Source organism: Clupea harengus, chromosome 22 (assembly GCF_900700415.2).
Source record: "Clupea harengus chromosome 22, Ch_v2.0.2, whole genome shotgun sequence".
Lineage (NCBI taxonomy): Eukaryota > Metazoa > Chordata > Actinopteri > Clupeiformes > Clupeidae > Clupea > Clupea harengus.
Window position 1 is genome coordinate 18,147,639 of NC_045173.1, and position 16,391 is coordinate 18,164,029.

The following is a 16,391-nucleotide window of genomic DNA, read 5'->3' on the forward strand; positions in this document are numbered from 1 at the left end:
TGAACTCAAGCACTAATCTATAGCACCTATGAACAATATAGATGTGCGCCTTGAGACAATTGTATTGTTATGGCGCTATATCAATAAAATTGAATTGAATTGAATTGAATTGAATTGAATTGAAAGTTTCGAGGTGTTTAACCGTATAGAGCTAAATTAATTCAGTTTGCATACTTTTGTAACATATGTCAATCGGAAAATAAACAACGTTCTAGGCTTGACTGTAAGATAAAGACTGAGTACCCAACTAGTAGCTCATTCTGAATCTTATCTGACTCTAATAAGTTGTTCCTCACATTTTTGTAAGAGGAGAAAGAAGACCATCAATGTCTTACTTTAATCAGCAGAGGGTGCTGTAAGGCTATGAAAATGTCTGCTTTGGGATGCTGCGGTAGTCTCTCCACCTGATCTACTTGCAGAAACCCTGGGCCTACACCCACCCCGCCACACTGTGATGCACTTATTTTACCCCATACTCTGTTCTAGCCTTTACCTGCAATGTAAATAATTGCCACCATCAACATAGTTTTACTAAGCTGTTAAACTTGAATGCTCTCTCCCCACCTTATCCACTATCAATTTTGTACGCATCATGTATATATACCATGTTATGTTTGTATGTATTGTGTACATTTACCACATGTATGCAAACATGCTTATTCTGATACTGTATGTGTATGAATTCATCTGCCAGGTTTCTGATTGTCTCCCCTCCCCTCCCCTCCTCCTCCCTCTCCTGCCCCCTTCTGCTCTAACAGGAGTTTTGCTGCCATTATACTTGTTTGTTACTGTAATCTTTGATTTTTGGTGAGATATTGATTAACCTAGAGAACATGTATTGAAATTAAACCATGTGACAAGTTTAAAGGGGGGTGGAGCGGTTAACAACTCATAGACAGCTGAAATGTGACCCCGACTACACACTTCTTTTTGTACTTGACTTCAGAAGTCAAAAAGGTTGAAACCATTGGTTTAATCTTTAACGATGTGCTGTATTCTAAAAGCTTATCATGTTATACATTGTATAAAATCTTCAGAGTAACTCACTAAAGTCAAATAAATGTAGTGGAGTAGAAAGTAATTTATTTCACTCTGAAATGTAGTGGAGTGGAAGTATAAAGTAGCATAAAATGGAAATATTTAAGCACAATTACCTCAAAAATGTATTTAAGTACAGTACTTGAGTAAATGTTATTAGTTACTTCCCACCACTGGGAATTTCTAATGAAACATTTAGGGGAAGCTTAAATATTTTAAGCTGAAAACAGGGATAAAAGGAGAGTAGAGGTGCATCAGAAGAGAGCCCATATGGTTTCAGAAATGTGAGCTTTATTTTCAACTTTTCAGGCAGCTTATAATGGAAAACCTTTGTGTTAATCATAAATGGCTTCAATATTATAGTTTTAATGAATCATATTAATGAGATGCGGCCAGTATGATGGTATAGTCTGCTCCCCCTCTTAAAGATGTGCCCAGTGTTTGGAGCAGCGAAGAACGGCAGCCAACTCGTCGGTGACAGTGGCAACATTTCTTTCGACAGTCACCTGATGAACAATTGTCTATAGATTTTTCTGCATCAACTAGAAAGCTTTTAGACCACGTGAGCGGAATGTGTAATGACAGTGTCCCGACACAGCACGGACGGCTGTGCTCTGCCTGGCATTCAAGCATACTTACATGGAGATAGCACGCACCACCGCCGAAATTTTCTAGGAATGGATGTATGTGGACAGACCTGAATGTAACCACTTCTCCCGTTAACTTCTTCTCTTTCTTTTTTCTTTACCCATTATTTCTGTTTCGACTACATCCCCATGGCTTGGCCGTGCATCAGTAGAGTGTGCTGTTTGGCTCGGTTCTGGAACCAGTTTGATAAATCTGATCTCTCCGTTCCGCTAACGATCCATAACTATTCTGACATCGCAGACCAAGAGGTGCGGTCTGTTACTAAACAGGTACTGACTGACAGGGCTCCGAGAAATGACTATGTGACATCGGATCACAGAGATTCTCCCACGGCACCGGATGGTGGGAACCGGAGATCGTATCGTGGACGCACGGACACGAGCTTCAAACCCCGAGAGGATTACCAACCTCCCTGTGTACCTTTTCAGAGTACCACTCAGTACAAGCAGGATTATAAACCCTGGCCCATCCCGAAAAAGGATAATTTCCCATGGATTAGCAACGGGGGTAAGGGGGGCACCCTTACGGAGAGCCCCATTAACAGTCACTCCCACACAAACCACCCAAGAGTGGAGAGAGAGGAGCGGAACAGGCAGAAATGGGGCGAACCAACCGTGGGAACAACTAAGACCAGCTCGTACAGGTACACGGCTTTGGGTGCTGTCCATTCAGCACCCATTGTTCACTGTGTGGCAATTGTGCGTAAACTGTTCCAAGTTGTTGAATGTCTATGGATCCTGTTGTGTGGGCTGCAGACACCGCTGCGTAAAATGCGATTCGCTTTAAAGGAAGTGAAAGTGTATCTGCAGGAGTTACATAAACAGTGCAGCGTTTTCACACGCATAGACGCGTGTGTGAGGCGTCAGTTTATTTTAAAATCATATTGGTTGGCTATAATGTGCGCTTTATTTATAAGCTATAACATGCCAATAAAGCGTCCTGGTAAGAGTCTTTATGGTTATGCAATCACGAAAAATATCAAGAGCTTATTTTGTAACATCATACTGTAACTGCAGTTAAGTAGGGTCCTTACACACACCAGTGGTCTCCTCACAAAGGCACCAGTAGCCTATTTAAAGAGGCCATAAAAGGAACGAAGTGGAACTGCATTAATGCGAATAACGTGAATAATTGATTTATTGATGGACTGAGATGTATTAGAAGCGCCTCATAAAGCACTGAAAGGATATTCCCTCAGGATTAGATGGCACCCATCCCTACACACACACACACACACACACACACACACACACACCTTCCCCCACACCTTCCCCCTACCAACTCCCATTTAAAGCTGATATCTTTTTCTCATTAATGGAAGCTTTCTGGACCCGGCTCGGTCCCGTCGCACACCGTTACTCTCCAGTCCTACGCTGATGTCCGATTATTGCTCTTTACACGCCTCCTGCTCGGCAAGAGAGCCGTTTCCATTTCAGGCGCGCTCACTGTTAATTGAAACATTTTCCAGGGCAGCAGCATAGCTCACTGCTTCAGTTTCCCAGCCCTATCTCATTAAAAAAGAAAGATAGTTTTATTGCAAAATTTAACAGTGTTAGTTTGATTATGTTATCGTTGGTATGTGTTAAAGAGGGAGATTGTGCAAGGGTATTTGTTTCTGCCTCAAAGTGTTGGTGTTTTATAAGGACTGTGTGTGGAGAGTGTTTTTTTGTGGTTGTGTTAAAATATGTCTATTTCAAGTGTGAGGTTGACCCCCAGCTGACAGACGCCTGTGGTCTACACTTAGGCAATCTCCCATACATTGTATATTCTTCTCTGTGTAGTTCTCAGGTGCTATAAAATTCCGTTCCTCGGCTGACTTTCAGGGGCTTTACAGAAATATGCCTTTGATGTGTGCTTTCCTTTCCCGTCACATTTTTGTGTTGCTGCTTGAGATGCTTTTGAAGCCTTGTTCATCCGCATAAGCTTCTCCAAAGCTCAGCTGTTCAAAAAATCTCCTCCATTAAGTAACAACAAAGGCGAAAAGACCAATCCTTTGACAGTCACCTGTTGAATCTGTAGCACAACTCAAGTCAACTCCACTCCACAGAACTAAAGTCCCCTTTAGAAGTATTACTGTGTCATTGTAATACAAGTCACTCACGTGCATACTAAGCACTATTGTACAAAGTACAGCTGTTTTTGAGTGTAGGATCAGGATAAACGTACTCACAGAAATAGGTGAACACCCCAAGTAGTATACAGCGGAAGACTTGTAATATCTGCAAATCATGCAAAAGTGCAATTTCATGATTTGATTTGATGACTTCCAGGCAGGAGTACCGTCCGTGGACCGGGGCACGTCCATCCAGGCCAGCCCAGAAGAGGCCCACCTGTTTGAGCCCCGAGTCGAACAGCCCTGAGCCCCATCATGCTACCAGCTACCAGGCGGCCTTTAGTGGAGGGGAGACCCAGAGGCAGACAGACAGCCCCCAGCTGGACCATCCAGGCACCCAGCCCAGCAGCGGCCTCAGCCTGCAGGAGAAGCCTGACATCCAGACGGCCAGCCGGGCAGAGGTGAGAGCTGGAGAGAGGAGATTGTTGCTCTCCTTTTCTTTTCCTTCTCTTCTGTTCTCATTTAGTAATTTTTAGCAGACGCTTTTGTCCAAAGCGATGTACAAGGGAAAGAATAGTCAAGCTACGAGCAATAGAACCTGGTGTAACAATAAATACTACTTTACATAATATAACAAAATGAAAAAAAAAAAGAAAAAGAAAAAGAAGTGCAGAAATGTAACTGCTGTAACTGCAAGTTACGCACTAGTCGAAGTGCCAGTTAGGACGGGAAGTGCTCTCTGAAGAGTTCTCTACATTCTTCTCCTCTCTTCTTCTTCTCTGAGTCCCCATCCACACAAAGTTGCTATGAAGATTATAGCACACACAGTTTTAATGCACACACAACCTATTATGCTTTTATGTTTTTTCCCCTTACCTTAAAAATGATATAGCCTTTTGTGCATGTAAACAGTCTGCAAAGTTACAATGTCTAAAGTACACGCCACAGGGAGAAACTCTCTCCCACAGAAACCACTTTTCTCAGCTGCCTGAAACACCTCGTTGGAATTCCAGCTCTTTTCCTTTGCTACAACATGACACAATCTCGTAACACAATCCTTATTGTCAGCTTAGCTAACCAATCAGAGCACACTGAGCTCATCGTGAGGCGGGGCTAAAAGACACAGGAGCTCTAACAAAGAATTTTAGACAGAGGGTGAATAGAGACACTTCAAACTGTGCAGAACACCGAAGCATATAAACTGATTCTAGTAGACCCCCAAAATAAAATGATGAACATTGAAAATTTGCATAATAGGTCCTCTTTAAGACACTTAAAACTGTGCAGACCCTCCTCTTTATATTCATTGAATTGAATTATAGCAACTATGAGAGTGTAGAAGCCTTCACTTTTACAAATCATAACATCAATTCTTTAGGAGGTTCTGAGCAGTATCGTTTTAATAATTTTCCTGCCTGCTTTTGATGGTTTTAGACTATATGGAATTCCTGTTTTTAGGGCCTTTATGCTGCATTGCATATGCTGTTTCCCTCTGCTCTATATAAGGAAAGAGAGGCACGGATGAAAGGATTGCCCATCTTTATCCTCCACATCCCTCCATGAATATAAATGAGAGACACTGGCCTGAACATATAGTTCTGTATTGAGATCTTTCTAAATACAGCTGCAGACGTGTCCTATACATCAGTGTTCTGGTTCAGGGCAACACATTAAATATGTATACACGTAAATATGCATACAACACGTATAAATATGCATACGTGTTGTGTGATCTGCCAGATGAACTCCTCTCGACACATTTGGGACATGTTCTCACAAGTCAACATACATATGCATGTATGGTGATCTCGGAGGACACACATGACTGGAATTGAACCAGATTACAAGCATATGTTTGCATCTTTGAAGTTGTAAATGGAAGATAAGAAAAGAACTATGATGGTATTATTGTAGCAAAACTTCTGAGCACCTGTGACAGTGGAATTTGTAGTTGTAGAAAATAGTCACACTGTGTGTCAGTAACTTTGAAATCAAAGAGAAAAATGCTTTAGGAGTTGCAAACTTGTAGAATTTAGTTCCTCTCCCACAAACACAACACAACAGTTACACCTTCTCAAATTCTTCATAGCAGGTGCACAAATCCTATTCAACGAATCACAAATTAAGATAATCATACACACATTTTTGCTGCAAGGAATATGGTGCAAAACACATTCATACACCCATATGTAAATGTAAAGTCATGGACAAAATCTCTGGTTAATTTCTACAACTGCTCGAATCTGCCGCTACGAGTTTCAAAAGCTGCTTTTTTTGCTCACAAATGAAAAGCTCTGCACGCTCTCACCTCAGAGATCCTTTTCGGCCAATCAAAGGAGCTTGTTTGGAAGGAATTCTGTAGGAAGAGCTTCGAAGATCTTCCCAACTTAGCAGAGAAGCTTATAGGGTGCCATTTGCAAAATGGTGCAGATGCTCTCATGAGTTGGTACAGGGTTGGTCTGGAAATGCAGGAGGATGGAAGCAACTTCTGTCAATGTGGTCTTAAATGACATTTTCATTGTCCTCATTAGAAATGTAGTTCTGGTGTCCATGTTTACCATCCTAAAAGAATGACAAATTTGAGGGATTTCATTTACCAGGTTACATGAGATACTTGTATGACACAATACAGGTTTGACGTGCGGTCATGCGCTTTTTCTTTAGCATCACTAGCAATTTAGTCTCAATGAAAGTTTCCACAATTTCTTAAAAAGAACAGGATTTTGTGCACCTGTCATGAAGAAATTGAGAAGGTGTAACCGTTGTGGTGGAAAGGTAAAGGTGGTAAGCGTTTTCTTTCTGTGACTCCAAATGTACTGATACACAGTGTGACTATTTTCTACAACTACAAATTCCACTGTCACCGGTGCTCAGTATTTTTGTTGAAATAATACCTTCATAGGTTTGACACACTCACTCACTTCTGATTTGCACACCCAGGCACAGAGGTTAAATATGAAATCAGTTCTTGCACATCAGATTACAGAGACTTTGAGCGAAGACTGGTTCTAAAACTGTCAGATATCTGTCTGGTGGGCATGTGTAATATTTAAGCTGTGAGCCTCAGAGATGGCATGAAAAAGTAGTTCACACCAGCTTTTTTGTCTTGTAACTGGGGTTTTCACCAGAGAACAGGATGTGTCTAATGCATGAGGAGTTTATGAAAACATCCAGGAAAACCAAAAAAAAAATTGTTTCTGCATGGCTGTTGAGCTGACACCATCTTCTGGAATTTTCTCCACTTCAACATTGTTGAGGGCTCTGTGCACTAGTTCCACTCATCATACAGCCTAGGCCTACAGTTGGCAACATTTACATAATGTATGTGGATGTATGTATATACAAGTATGTACGTATACACATACAAGCACAATCATGCCCATGTGCTGCATTGAAGTCTATAGGTAGTATCTAAATTCTGCCCCTCTGTGTTATTCAACTTGGCCAGCCAGCTGTGGTGGTAATTGCGTGCTTGAGCCCTGTGAAATTGTTTAAGTCGTTTTCTCTAAGGGCTTAGTGGCACACCCTCCACCCCTATCCTGCCCATTCACACCCGCGAGTGCCAGCTGGGCAGTGTGAGCTGCTCTGATGACTTCTGTCCCTCTGTGAGAACCAGTGGCTGCTGAGGTTTACGTGTCAGAAAAAAATCCCCCTTAACAAAATACTTCCCAGTCTGGGAATACAACTGACTAAGTAAAAAGAGACAAGCCTTAGTGATTTTCTTTCTGTAGATTCATCTAAATACCTGTCCTCTGAAGCTACATGTAGATTAGCTATTCATTCATTTACATGAAAAAGTGTGCCATTATAATTGCTTCAGATTGTCTTAAGAGCTCGCTATGAAGGAGTAACAGGGGAAAGGCAGTCTCTCATGAGCATGTCTGCAATCATCCTAAGAGTTCACACTTTTACGCACATATCTCTTAGCGCCAGTGACCAGACTGAGCTGATCTGTGAATGTTACACGAAACAGTCCAGATCAATATTAAATGATCCAGACTCTTGCACGCTGTTGGGCTGAGTCATTATCAATACCCTCTGATCGAGCTCTGGTAAATCCCACTCAAGCTGAGCTGAAAGCCTGTATTATGAACACTAATTATAATACTGCCCTTGCAAAACAGTAAGAGCTCCCAGTAAAATCACCAGCTCAGCCAATAATCTGGTCTGCTGTATCACTGAGACAGTGGCGTCGTATTTGCATAGGCATGTGAATTACGCAGCATTATTCAACAGCCTCATCATGGATTAATAGCACCTCTGTCAACTCAATCCAGGGTTTATTAGCATTCATAAATTGCACGAAATAGTGGTGACCGATCCCTCCCACCCTACCATAAATTTAGTCTGCGCTCTAAAGCGGCAGTGCACCAGTGTGAGAGACAGCTCTTAGCCAGTCCTCCACTCAAGACAGTGATGCAGATTATCAATTAACAGATCAAATGTCAACATCAAAGTGATTTACGGTGTCTTTGACTCTGACTCGGTGTGGGCGGGGGGGTTTCTCGACCGGCTACTTGCAGCAGGACCGCAGGCCGTGGAATGAGAATGCCGAGTGAGCGGTGCTCCTCGTCCATTTTCAGGGCAGGGACGTGCTCGGCAGCGGCACTGGCAGCAGCAGTCCTGTTCGGATCATGGGGCCCTGTGCTGATCCGCAAAGCTCTACTAGAGCTCGGGGAAGGGGGGCAAAAAGGGCTGGAGCGAAGAACTGATAAGGAGAGATTCCAGACTTTAATATAGGCTAATAGTATTTTAAACGCTTATCTACTCACCGGTAAGATCCAGTTTAGTTAAGAAAAACATCTATAACATCCACACATCCAAACCTCTTCATGCAAAACTATGTGAAATGATTTGAATATGATATATGTCCTTACTATGAGTGAACCTCACAGTTTTACACACAACCTTGGCGTTGACCCATCATCTAGCGAGTGTTTGTGTGTGTGTGTGTGTGTGTGTGTGTGTGTGTGTATGTGTGTATGCGTGTGGTGTGTGTATGTGTGTGTGTATGCGTGTGGTGTGTGTATGTGTGTGTGTGTGTGTGTGTGTGTGTGTGCGTGTGTGTGTGAGAGAGAGAGAGCGAGAAGTGAGGGATGGCTGTATTGTGCTGGTGTGACTCTGGCCTGACTGCACTGTGCTGCTCTCTTTGTCCTCCTACTGGGGCCGGCTGAGGCAGAGGAGCAGTGCTGTGATCCAGTGATCAGTGGGCCTGTGAGGGGGAGAATAGGAGGGGAAAAAGAGGAGCTGTGGCGAGGAGGACAGCGAATCAAGCGCCCCTTTTCTCCTCCTCTTACTTGGAAACGTTCCCTTTTCCCACGATGGGCCTGATCTCAGACACACACACTGTGCCAACACAGCAGCTCTGGGAGGGGAGAGCGATGGAGTGAGAATGTGTGTGTGTGTGTGTGTGTGAGAGAGAGAGAGAGAGAGGGAGTGTGTGTGTGTGTTTGTTTGTGTGTGAAAGATGGGAAGAGTGTGTATGCATGCGTGGGAGTCTAAGAGAGAGAGAAATATTGAGAGTGTGTTTGAGTTATGAAGTGAAAGACTGGGTCTGTGTAGGTGTCTGACAGAGAGGCATACATGGAGAGTATGTGTGTGAGAGAGATAGAGATGGAGACAGACTGTTTGTTTGTGTGTGTGTGTGTGTGTGTGTGTGTGTGTGTCTGTGTGTGTGTGTGTGTGTGTGTGTGTGAGAGAGAGAGAGAGAGAAAGAAAGAGAGAAAGAAAGAGAGGGAGAGATGGAATGTTTGTGTGTGTGAGAGAGAGACAGGTGGAAAGATGGTGTGTGTGAGAGAGGGAGAAATGGAGTGTTTGTGTGTGTGTGTGTGTTAGAAAGAGAGAGACGGAGAGATGGAGTGTGTGTGTGTGTAAAAGAGAGAGAGATTGACAGTGTGTGTTAGAGGGAGTGTGATACAGAGATGGAGAGTGTGAGTCTGTGTGAGCAAGAAAGACAGAATTAGAAAGTTTGAGAGGGATAGAAATGGAAAGTGTGAGAGAAAGAGAGGGATGGAGTGTGTGTGTGAGAGAAAGAGAGAGAGAGAGAGAGAGATAGAGAGAGAGACTGATATGGAGAGATTGAGCAAGGCAAGGGGGAGAGTGTTTAAGAAGGAAGTGGGGGATAAGCAACTAAATGATGGATGATTTTCCATTTCCCTCAAGTGTGATACAATGCCTAGACTTGCAGTGTTTTTCAACGGGAAACCAATTCTACAGAATAGGCAGACCTGGCTACATACCAGTAGCATGGCCAGGCATGTTCATGTGGATGTGGGGCCCTGTGGGCACAAACCAAAGCAAAAAGAAAGTTGTAGATCAACCATAATTTTGTATTTATTTTTTTTTTGCAATTTTACACTTATTTTAAGATCTCATTAAAACATTATTCAGAGTGTTTGCCTACTATCAGTTATAAACATTGCATTGATAGCAGGCTACTCGTTTTGTTAAATGTTGCTTATGTGATAGTTTCAAGAAATAAAGTGAAATCATTTCTTCATTTAATGTTACAATGATTTCCTAAATAACATTATGGCACAACTGTTGTATACAAGGAATGTTAAACCTGGAGTTTGCAATGGTCAACTCACTGAACATCTGCAGCATTGAACATGCAGCTACATCACACCAGATTTTCTATTAGCAAGGGTAACCACACCACCATAAGACTGCCACAAACCTAGACGGTTCTTTTCTGTGTCCAGACTCAGACAGATCTTTGCAATTTTAATTAAATCTCTAGCTAGCTAGCTTGCCGTGATTGGTCACTGACCATCAATTGGACTGCTTAAAAGCAGTGCCTGCAGCACCAGCGCCGCCCCTCACTCATTTGAACTTTCATTACAAGTAATAGGAAGTCTCTCTCTCCATTAGTCATTCTTTCCCCTGTTAATTTCAATGGTGTAAGAAAGAATAAGAAATAATATGATTAGGTGAGGGGGCGTTTCTAGGGACTCTGGAGACCCGATGCAAAAGTCTGAGCATGCCCCACCCCCTATCTACACATCTACAAAGGATATTTGTTCAAGCTAACCTTTTTGTTTGTAGAAGTACAGAATATATATATATATATTGAAAAATATATATTTTTATATATTAATTGTAAGAAAATATTTTAGAAGGCAGGTCACTGTCATCTTTATATTGGGCCAAACTCAGCCTGCCTTTTCTAGTAGGCCAATCTGTGGAGATATGACTTATTGGGATGCATTAAGAAACGAAAGAAGAGAAACAAGCATAGTTGTATTTGGTCTGTTAGCATTGAAAACAGATTTTATTTGTATTGGTTTGGAGAAAATAATGCCAGCACATTTCATATCCACTGGTAGACCAATTTTTAAGATCTTAATGGAATTCTAAATCCACAGCCTATATCCTAGGTTATGCTAAAGCGTCGTACACTGTCAGACCTGAACAACCTTATTACATATAATTTAAGCCGTTTACATTTAAAATGGGTTATTAAAAACAGATGACAGTGTAGGAAATTATGGAGGACCAAACCTGCCATATTTATAAATGAATGAATGAATAAATAAATGTCCACATCCATGCATTTAGACAGAAATAAATGAATACATGTATTAATTAACGCACAATTGTCAATCAATAGTTACTTATAATTTATGTATGTATTTATTTCTGTATTCATTTATTTATTTATTTATTCATTTATTTATTTATTCATTCATTCATTCGTGCATTTATTTATTTATTCATTCATTCATTCATTGTTCCCAATATGATAATGAGAGGAGGCCAGTAGGCGTGGAAACTGACGTTCAGACATTTTGCAATCAACCCAGAGCCTTAGATTCAATCTAGCTAACTAGTCCAAGCATTTCCGCATTTTTCCGTAAGATCTGCATATAATATTTCAAGCTAGCTAATAACCTATAAAGATTATTTATTATTGTTATGTATTCAGTCTCGGGGGAGAGACTGTGGAGCAAGATAGCTGCTAGTAACGTTATTGTTCAAGGGATGTGTGTGCGTGTTGCTGGAAGTATTTCACAGTCACTGTAGCGATAACTTGCTTGTAAAATGATGTTCCTGATGTAATGCTATGGCCTTGTATCAGATCGCCAGGTTATTGCTCTCAGGTTGTGCCTTATGCATACCTTGGGATACTCAGGAGTAGGTTGCCCATTCACAAAATGCTACAAAGATTTAAATTAAAAAAAGTTCATAATGGCCTTTTGGGACGTTTTGTTCAACATTGATACAGCATGTCAAGCTCCTGGCAACTAGTTGGCGTTTGCTATCGCTAGCTAGGATAGCTCAGCGCGCAATTTTACAGACTGTAACATTAGCATTTTGACGGTAACATTAACATTTTGATTTTAACATTAACACATTTGTTGGAGAGACTAGTTATGTACTTCTGATGGTAATAATACTAGTTGCCATGAACTATAACTGTTTGGGGATGTTCTCTCAACTATAGATAGTTAGTCATCATACCTAGTGATAGCGCAGTTCGCCAGATAGATAGCTAGCTAACTGCAAGCAGCTTCATTTATTTTGGAGCAGACATATGTGTATTTTGCGATATATTGAGTTGGGAGTGGGGTCTCCCACAATGTTTAATCCACAGCTGGCACCTTTCCTCCTGTGTTTTGGGCTTTGGAAATGCGAAAAAACGACGTGTCCCTCTAATCTCGCAGGGTACCTTGTGTCAGATCTACAAGTCCCGTAGGCACACTGTTTCACCCATAGACATATAGTATAGTATGGTATATATCTATGGTTTCACCATGCTGCTCAGACCTCAAAGTTGTCGGACCTTCTTCTCTCAGTAGCGGTTGCTAAGGTATGATTGGATATACATTTTCATTTTCAACAAGATCGGCCAGCCTGGCCAAGTCTCTGGCAATTGCCCTTTTTCCAGGACAGCTAGGTAAGGCTAACATAATCGAATACAACGCGTTGAAAACGATTAGCCAATGGTGTGTCAAATACCGCCTACCTATTTTTGATTGACACATCTCATTAACATATTGAGATGAAGAAATACAGGAATGAACGAATGAATGAATAAATAAATAAATAAATGAATGAATACAGAAATAAATGAATGAATAAATAAATGAATGAATGAATGAAGGAATGAATGAATAAATAAATTAATGAATACAGATATAAATGAATGAATACAGAAATAAATGAATGAATCAATGAATAAATAAATGAATACAGAAATAAATACATACATAAATGTAAATTATAAGTAACTATTGATTGACAATTGTGCATTAATTAATACATGTATTCATTTATTTCTGTCTAAATGCATGGATGTGGACATTTATTTATTCATTCATTCATTTGTAAATATGGCAGGTTTGGTCCTCCATAGGAAATAACCATAGCAGCCAGAACCTTAATTCAAACTCCTTACAAAACATCTAGCTAAAGCAAGCTAAATAGTGAAGACTCATTATTATTAAGTTACTGGCTAGCTAGTTTTTGTTAGATTTGACAACCCATTTATCTAGAGGGAATAAAACCTACCCGTATCTACTTCACTTAACAAATTCTTATCAACCTCTCCAAGCTTTTGTTTCGAATAGTATGACAGATTGTTGCATTTCACGGTGTTGCTGTATCCTCCAAGCAAGCCACTGTAATGGGGACCTCTTTGGGGGTTTCTGGACCTGTCATTGTAGTCTCCAGCACAGATCATAGATTTCAAGGGGGCTCTCACAGAATTATTGCTGTTGTGGACTAACTTAATCAGCGGTCCTCTGGGCCCCAAGCTCGGGTCTGTAGTGACGCCCCCGGGCTTGGTGTGCCAGCTTTAGATTTAGATGGCACACACACACCCATGGCTAGTGCCACACACACACACACACACACACACACACACACACACACACACACACACACACACACACACACACACACACACACACACACACACACACACACACGTCTATAATCATTTGTCAAAAGCAGCAGTCACTATTTGAACACAGGCCACTTCCTGCAAATTAAAACCCTCTCCTGTGACTTATCAGCCATTTACTGGAAAAGCATGAGAGAGAGTAAGAGAGAGAGAGAGAGAGAGAGAGAGAGATGAAGAGTGGGAAAGAGAGAGTGAGTGAGAGTGTGTGTGAGAGAGCCGTAGAGACATAAGGAGAAACTATTTTTAAAAGATTGGCGAGGTCCTTTTTGAGTTCCTGCTAGTGAGCAGTGAGGGGAGACTTTCATACCTCATTGGAGAACGTTTTTTTTTGCTGTTGTTAGTATCCTGCTACATTGACTATGATTCCTATTTTTATTATTATTGTTCGTTTCCCCTCTTCCCTTCCCCTTCTGATGTATCTTGTGTATAGAGTGTACATTCCCCAACCCAAGGGCTACTGTAGAATGTTATGGACATATCAGTAAAGCCTCCTTTGAATTTGAGAGCCGGAGAGAACGAGTGAGAATGAGAGTGAGTGACTCAGAGAGAAAGAGAGAATGAGAGAGAGAGAGACAGATATCTCTTTTAAAAGGTTCTTATTGCTTCACAGGAACAGCTGGTGCGGACCAAGCTCTCCCCTAACCCCTCTGCTGTGTTCCAGAGTGGCTCCCGCATCTTCAACATATGACCGTGTGCTCCAGACAGACTCCCTCCACACCTACAGACGGACGCAGAGAGGCTGAAGCAGGGACAGACCCCTCCTGATCCGCATGTTCCCCATGTCTCCCCTGCTCTTTGCACACCTGACTGGACTGATCAGTGACCAGTGGCACTCCTGATTTGATGAATACACATGATATTGCTCATTTGAAAAAAAAAGTGCAACTACACTTGATTTGATGAATACATCAGATTTAGCTAATCAAAGGCATTGCAACCACACTCACTGGCTCAGTCAGGTGTGCCTGGAGCAGGGATAGGGAGCAGATTTTAAGTGAAGGGGAGGATGGGAGAATCCAGGAGCTGGTTTGAGAACACCCTGGGCGAGAGGAATTCACTCCATCAGTTCCACATGATGTGAAATCTATGCAAAGGAGGGGGCGGGTGTTTGGTTTTTGGAAACTGACGGGCGAAAGATGGTATGAGTGTGATGAAGACAGTGAAGGAGGATGAGTGTGGGAGAGCAGTCATGGAAACACACACACACACACAGTTTTGAAAGGAGATACACACACACACACACACACACACACACACACACACACACACACACACACACACACACACACACACAATAAAACCCTCTCAACAATTCCCTGCTTTTACTGTCCCAATCCCTGGGGAAATCAAATATGCATGTTGCGAATATAGTTTAAAAAAGCATCTCTGCAGTGTTAGAACACTGATAGACAACATGGCTGCTCTGTAATATGTCGTGAGTGTGTTTGTGTGCTTGTTAAGATGGAATGACTTTATTTTAATGAACTTTTTTTGTTGTACATACTGTCCCAGTGGATTCTCAAAGGATGTTTGTAAATGTATGCTTAAAAACATATTGATGCCCCCCCCCCCTGTGTTATGCTGTGCTGTCTGCAAGATTTGTATTACCAGCAAAAGCTGCTTGGGAATATTTATTTATTTTCTTTTTTTTATTCCACCTGGAAACTCTTTTCTGAAGTCTCTGACCAGTGTTTAGATTTTATTTTGTAGTTAATTTGTTGTTGGTCAAAAGGGAGATTAAAAAGCTAATATTAAATATGTTAAAATAAATACATTATGTTCTTAGAGGTGTTCCGTTTTTCTCAGCGGCCGGATAAACAGTTGATCAACAACTGGATGCTTTTTGATGTAGACCATTATTTGGTAACGGTAATAACACTGTGGCCGCTATCATCATCATACATGCCCTGGCCTCCACAGTGTTCCTCTCAGATCAGTCACCTCATTTCCCACTAAAGGGATGGAGCCACTCGAGGCAGAGGAGGAAACCGAGCTTTGGTTCAGGCCTCAAAAGTGCCTTAAGACAATAGTGTTGTTTTTAATAACAAGATACAAGTGAATTGAATAGATCAGAGTGGGGAGAGTAGAGGACAACTGACCAAGTGTCATGCCATCTGACCCCATCTGCAGAAAGCAGCTTTAGCCATCCCCACAGCCGTAATCCCTCCAAATTAGGGAGATGCAGAGGGGAGGGAGGGGGACATACTGATGCATGGACAGGAAGAGAGTGAGAAACAGCGAGAACGACAGAGCGAACAATTAGAGAGAAACAGGAAGAGAGTCAGAGACAACGAGAACGAGAGAGCAAGCGATTAGGGAGAAACGGAGTGAGAGACAACGAGAGGATGAAACAGCGAGAACGAGAGAGCGAGCGATTAGGGAGAAACAGGAAGAGAGTGAGAGAGAGAGGGAGATTAGACAGAAAGAAAGAGATAAAGAAAGAGGAACAGAGAGGCCGGGTGAGATATAGAGAAATAGAAAAGGATGGATGTCCCTCACTGAATTGCTCAATTGTAATTCATTAATATATATTTCAGTAGAGCCTCTTGCAAACAATATGTCTCACCACACATGAACTTCCACAGAGAGGGAGGGGGATGGAGAGAAAAAACAATGAGAGAGAAAAGGGAGAATGAGAGCGGGGGAGAGAGCACTCTTGCATGCTTATGTGACAGACAATAGATTGTCATAATAGAAGACATTGGCACTGCATTGAATTCAGCTGTTTAGAGTGATCCTGCATAC

The 16,391-nt window shown here is 41.7% G+C and overlaps 1 protein-coding gene across 1 annotated transcript; it reads left to right on the forward strand.

Annotated features, from left to right (window-relative positions):
* The first annotated feature begins 1,443 nt into the window (after nt 1–1,443).
* map6d1 (MAP6 domain containing 1) lies at nt 1,444–15,418 on the forward strand. The gene is made up of 3 exons (XM_031560182.2): nt 1,444–2,329; nt 3,957–4,200; nt 14,308–15,418. Exons 1-3 carry the CDS (start codon nt 1,815–1,817, stop codon nt 14,332–14,334), a joined length of 786 nt encoding a protein of 261 aa, XP_031416042.1. The 5' UTR covers nt 1,444–1,814; the 3' UTR covers nt 14,335–15,418.
* Nucleotides 15,419–16,391: the final 973 nt, after the last annotated feature.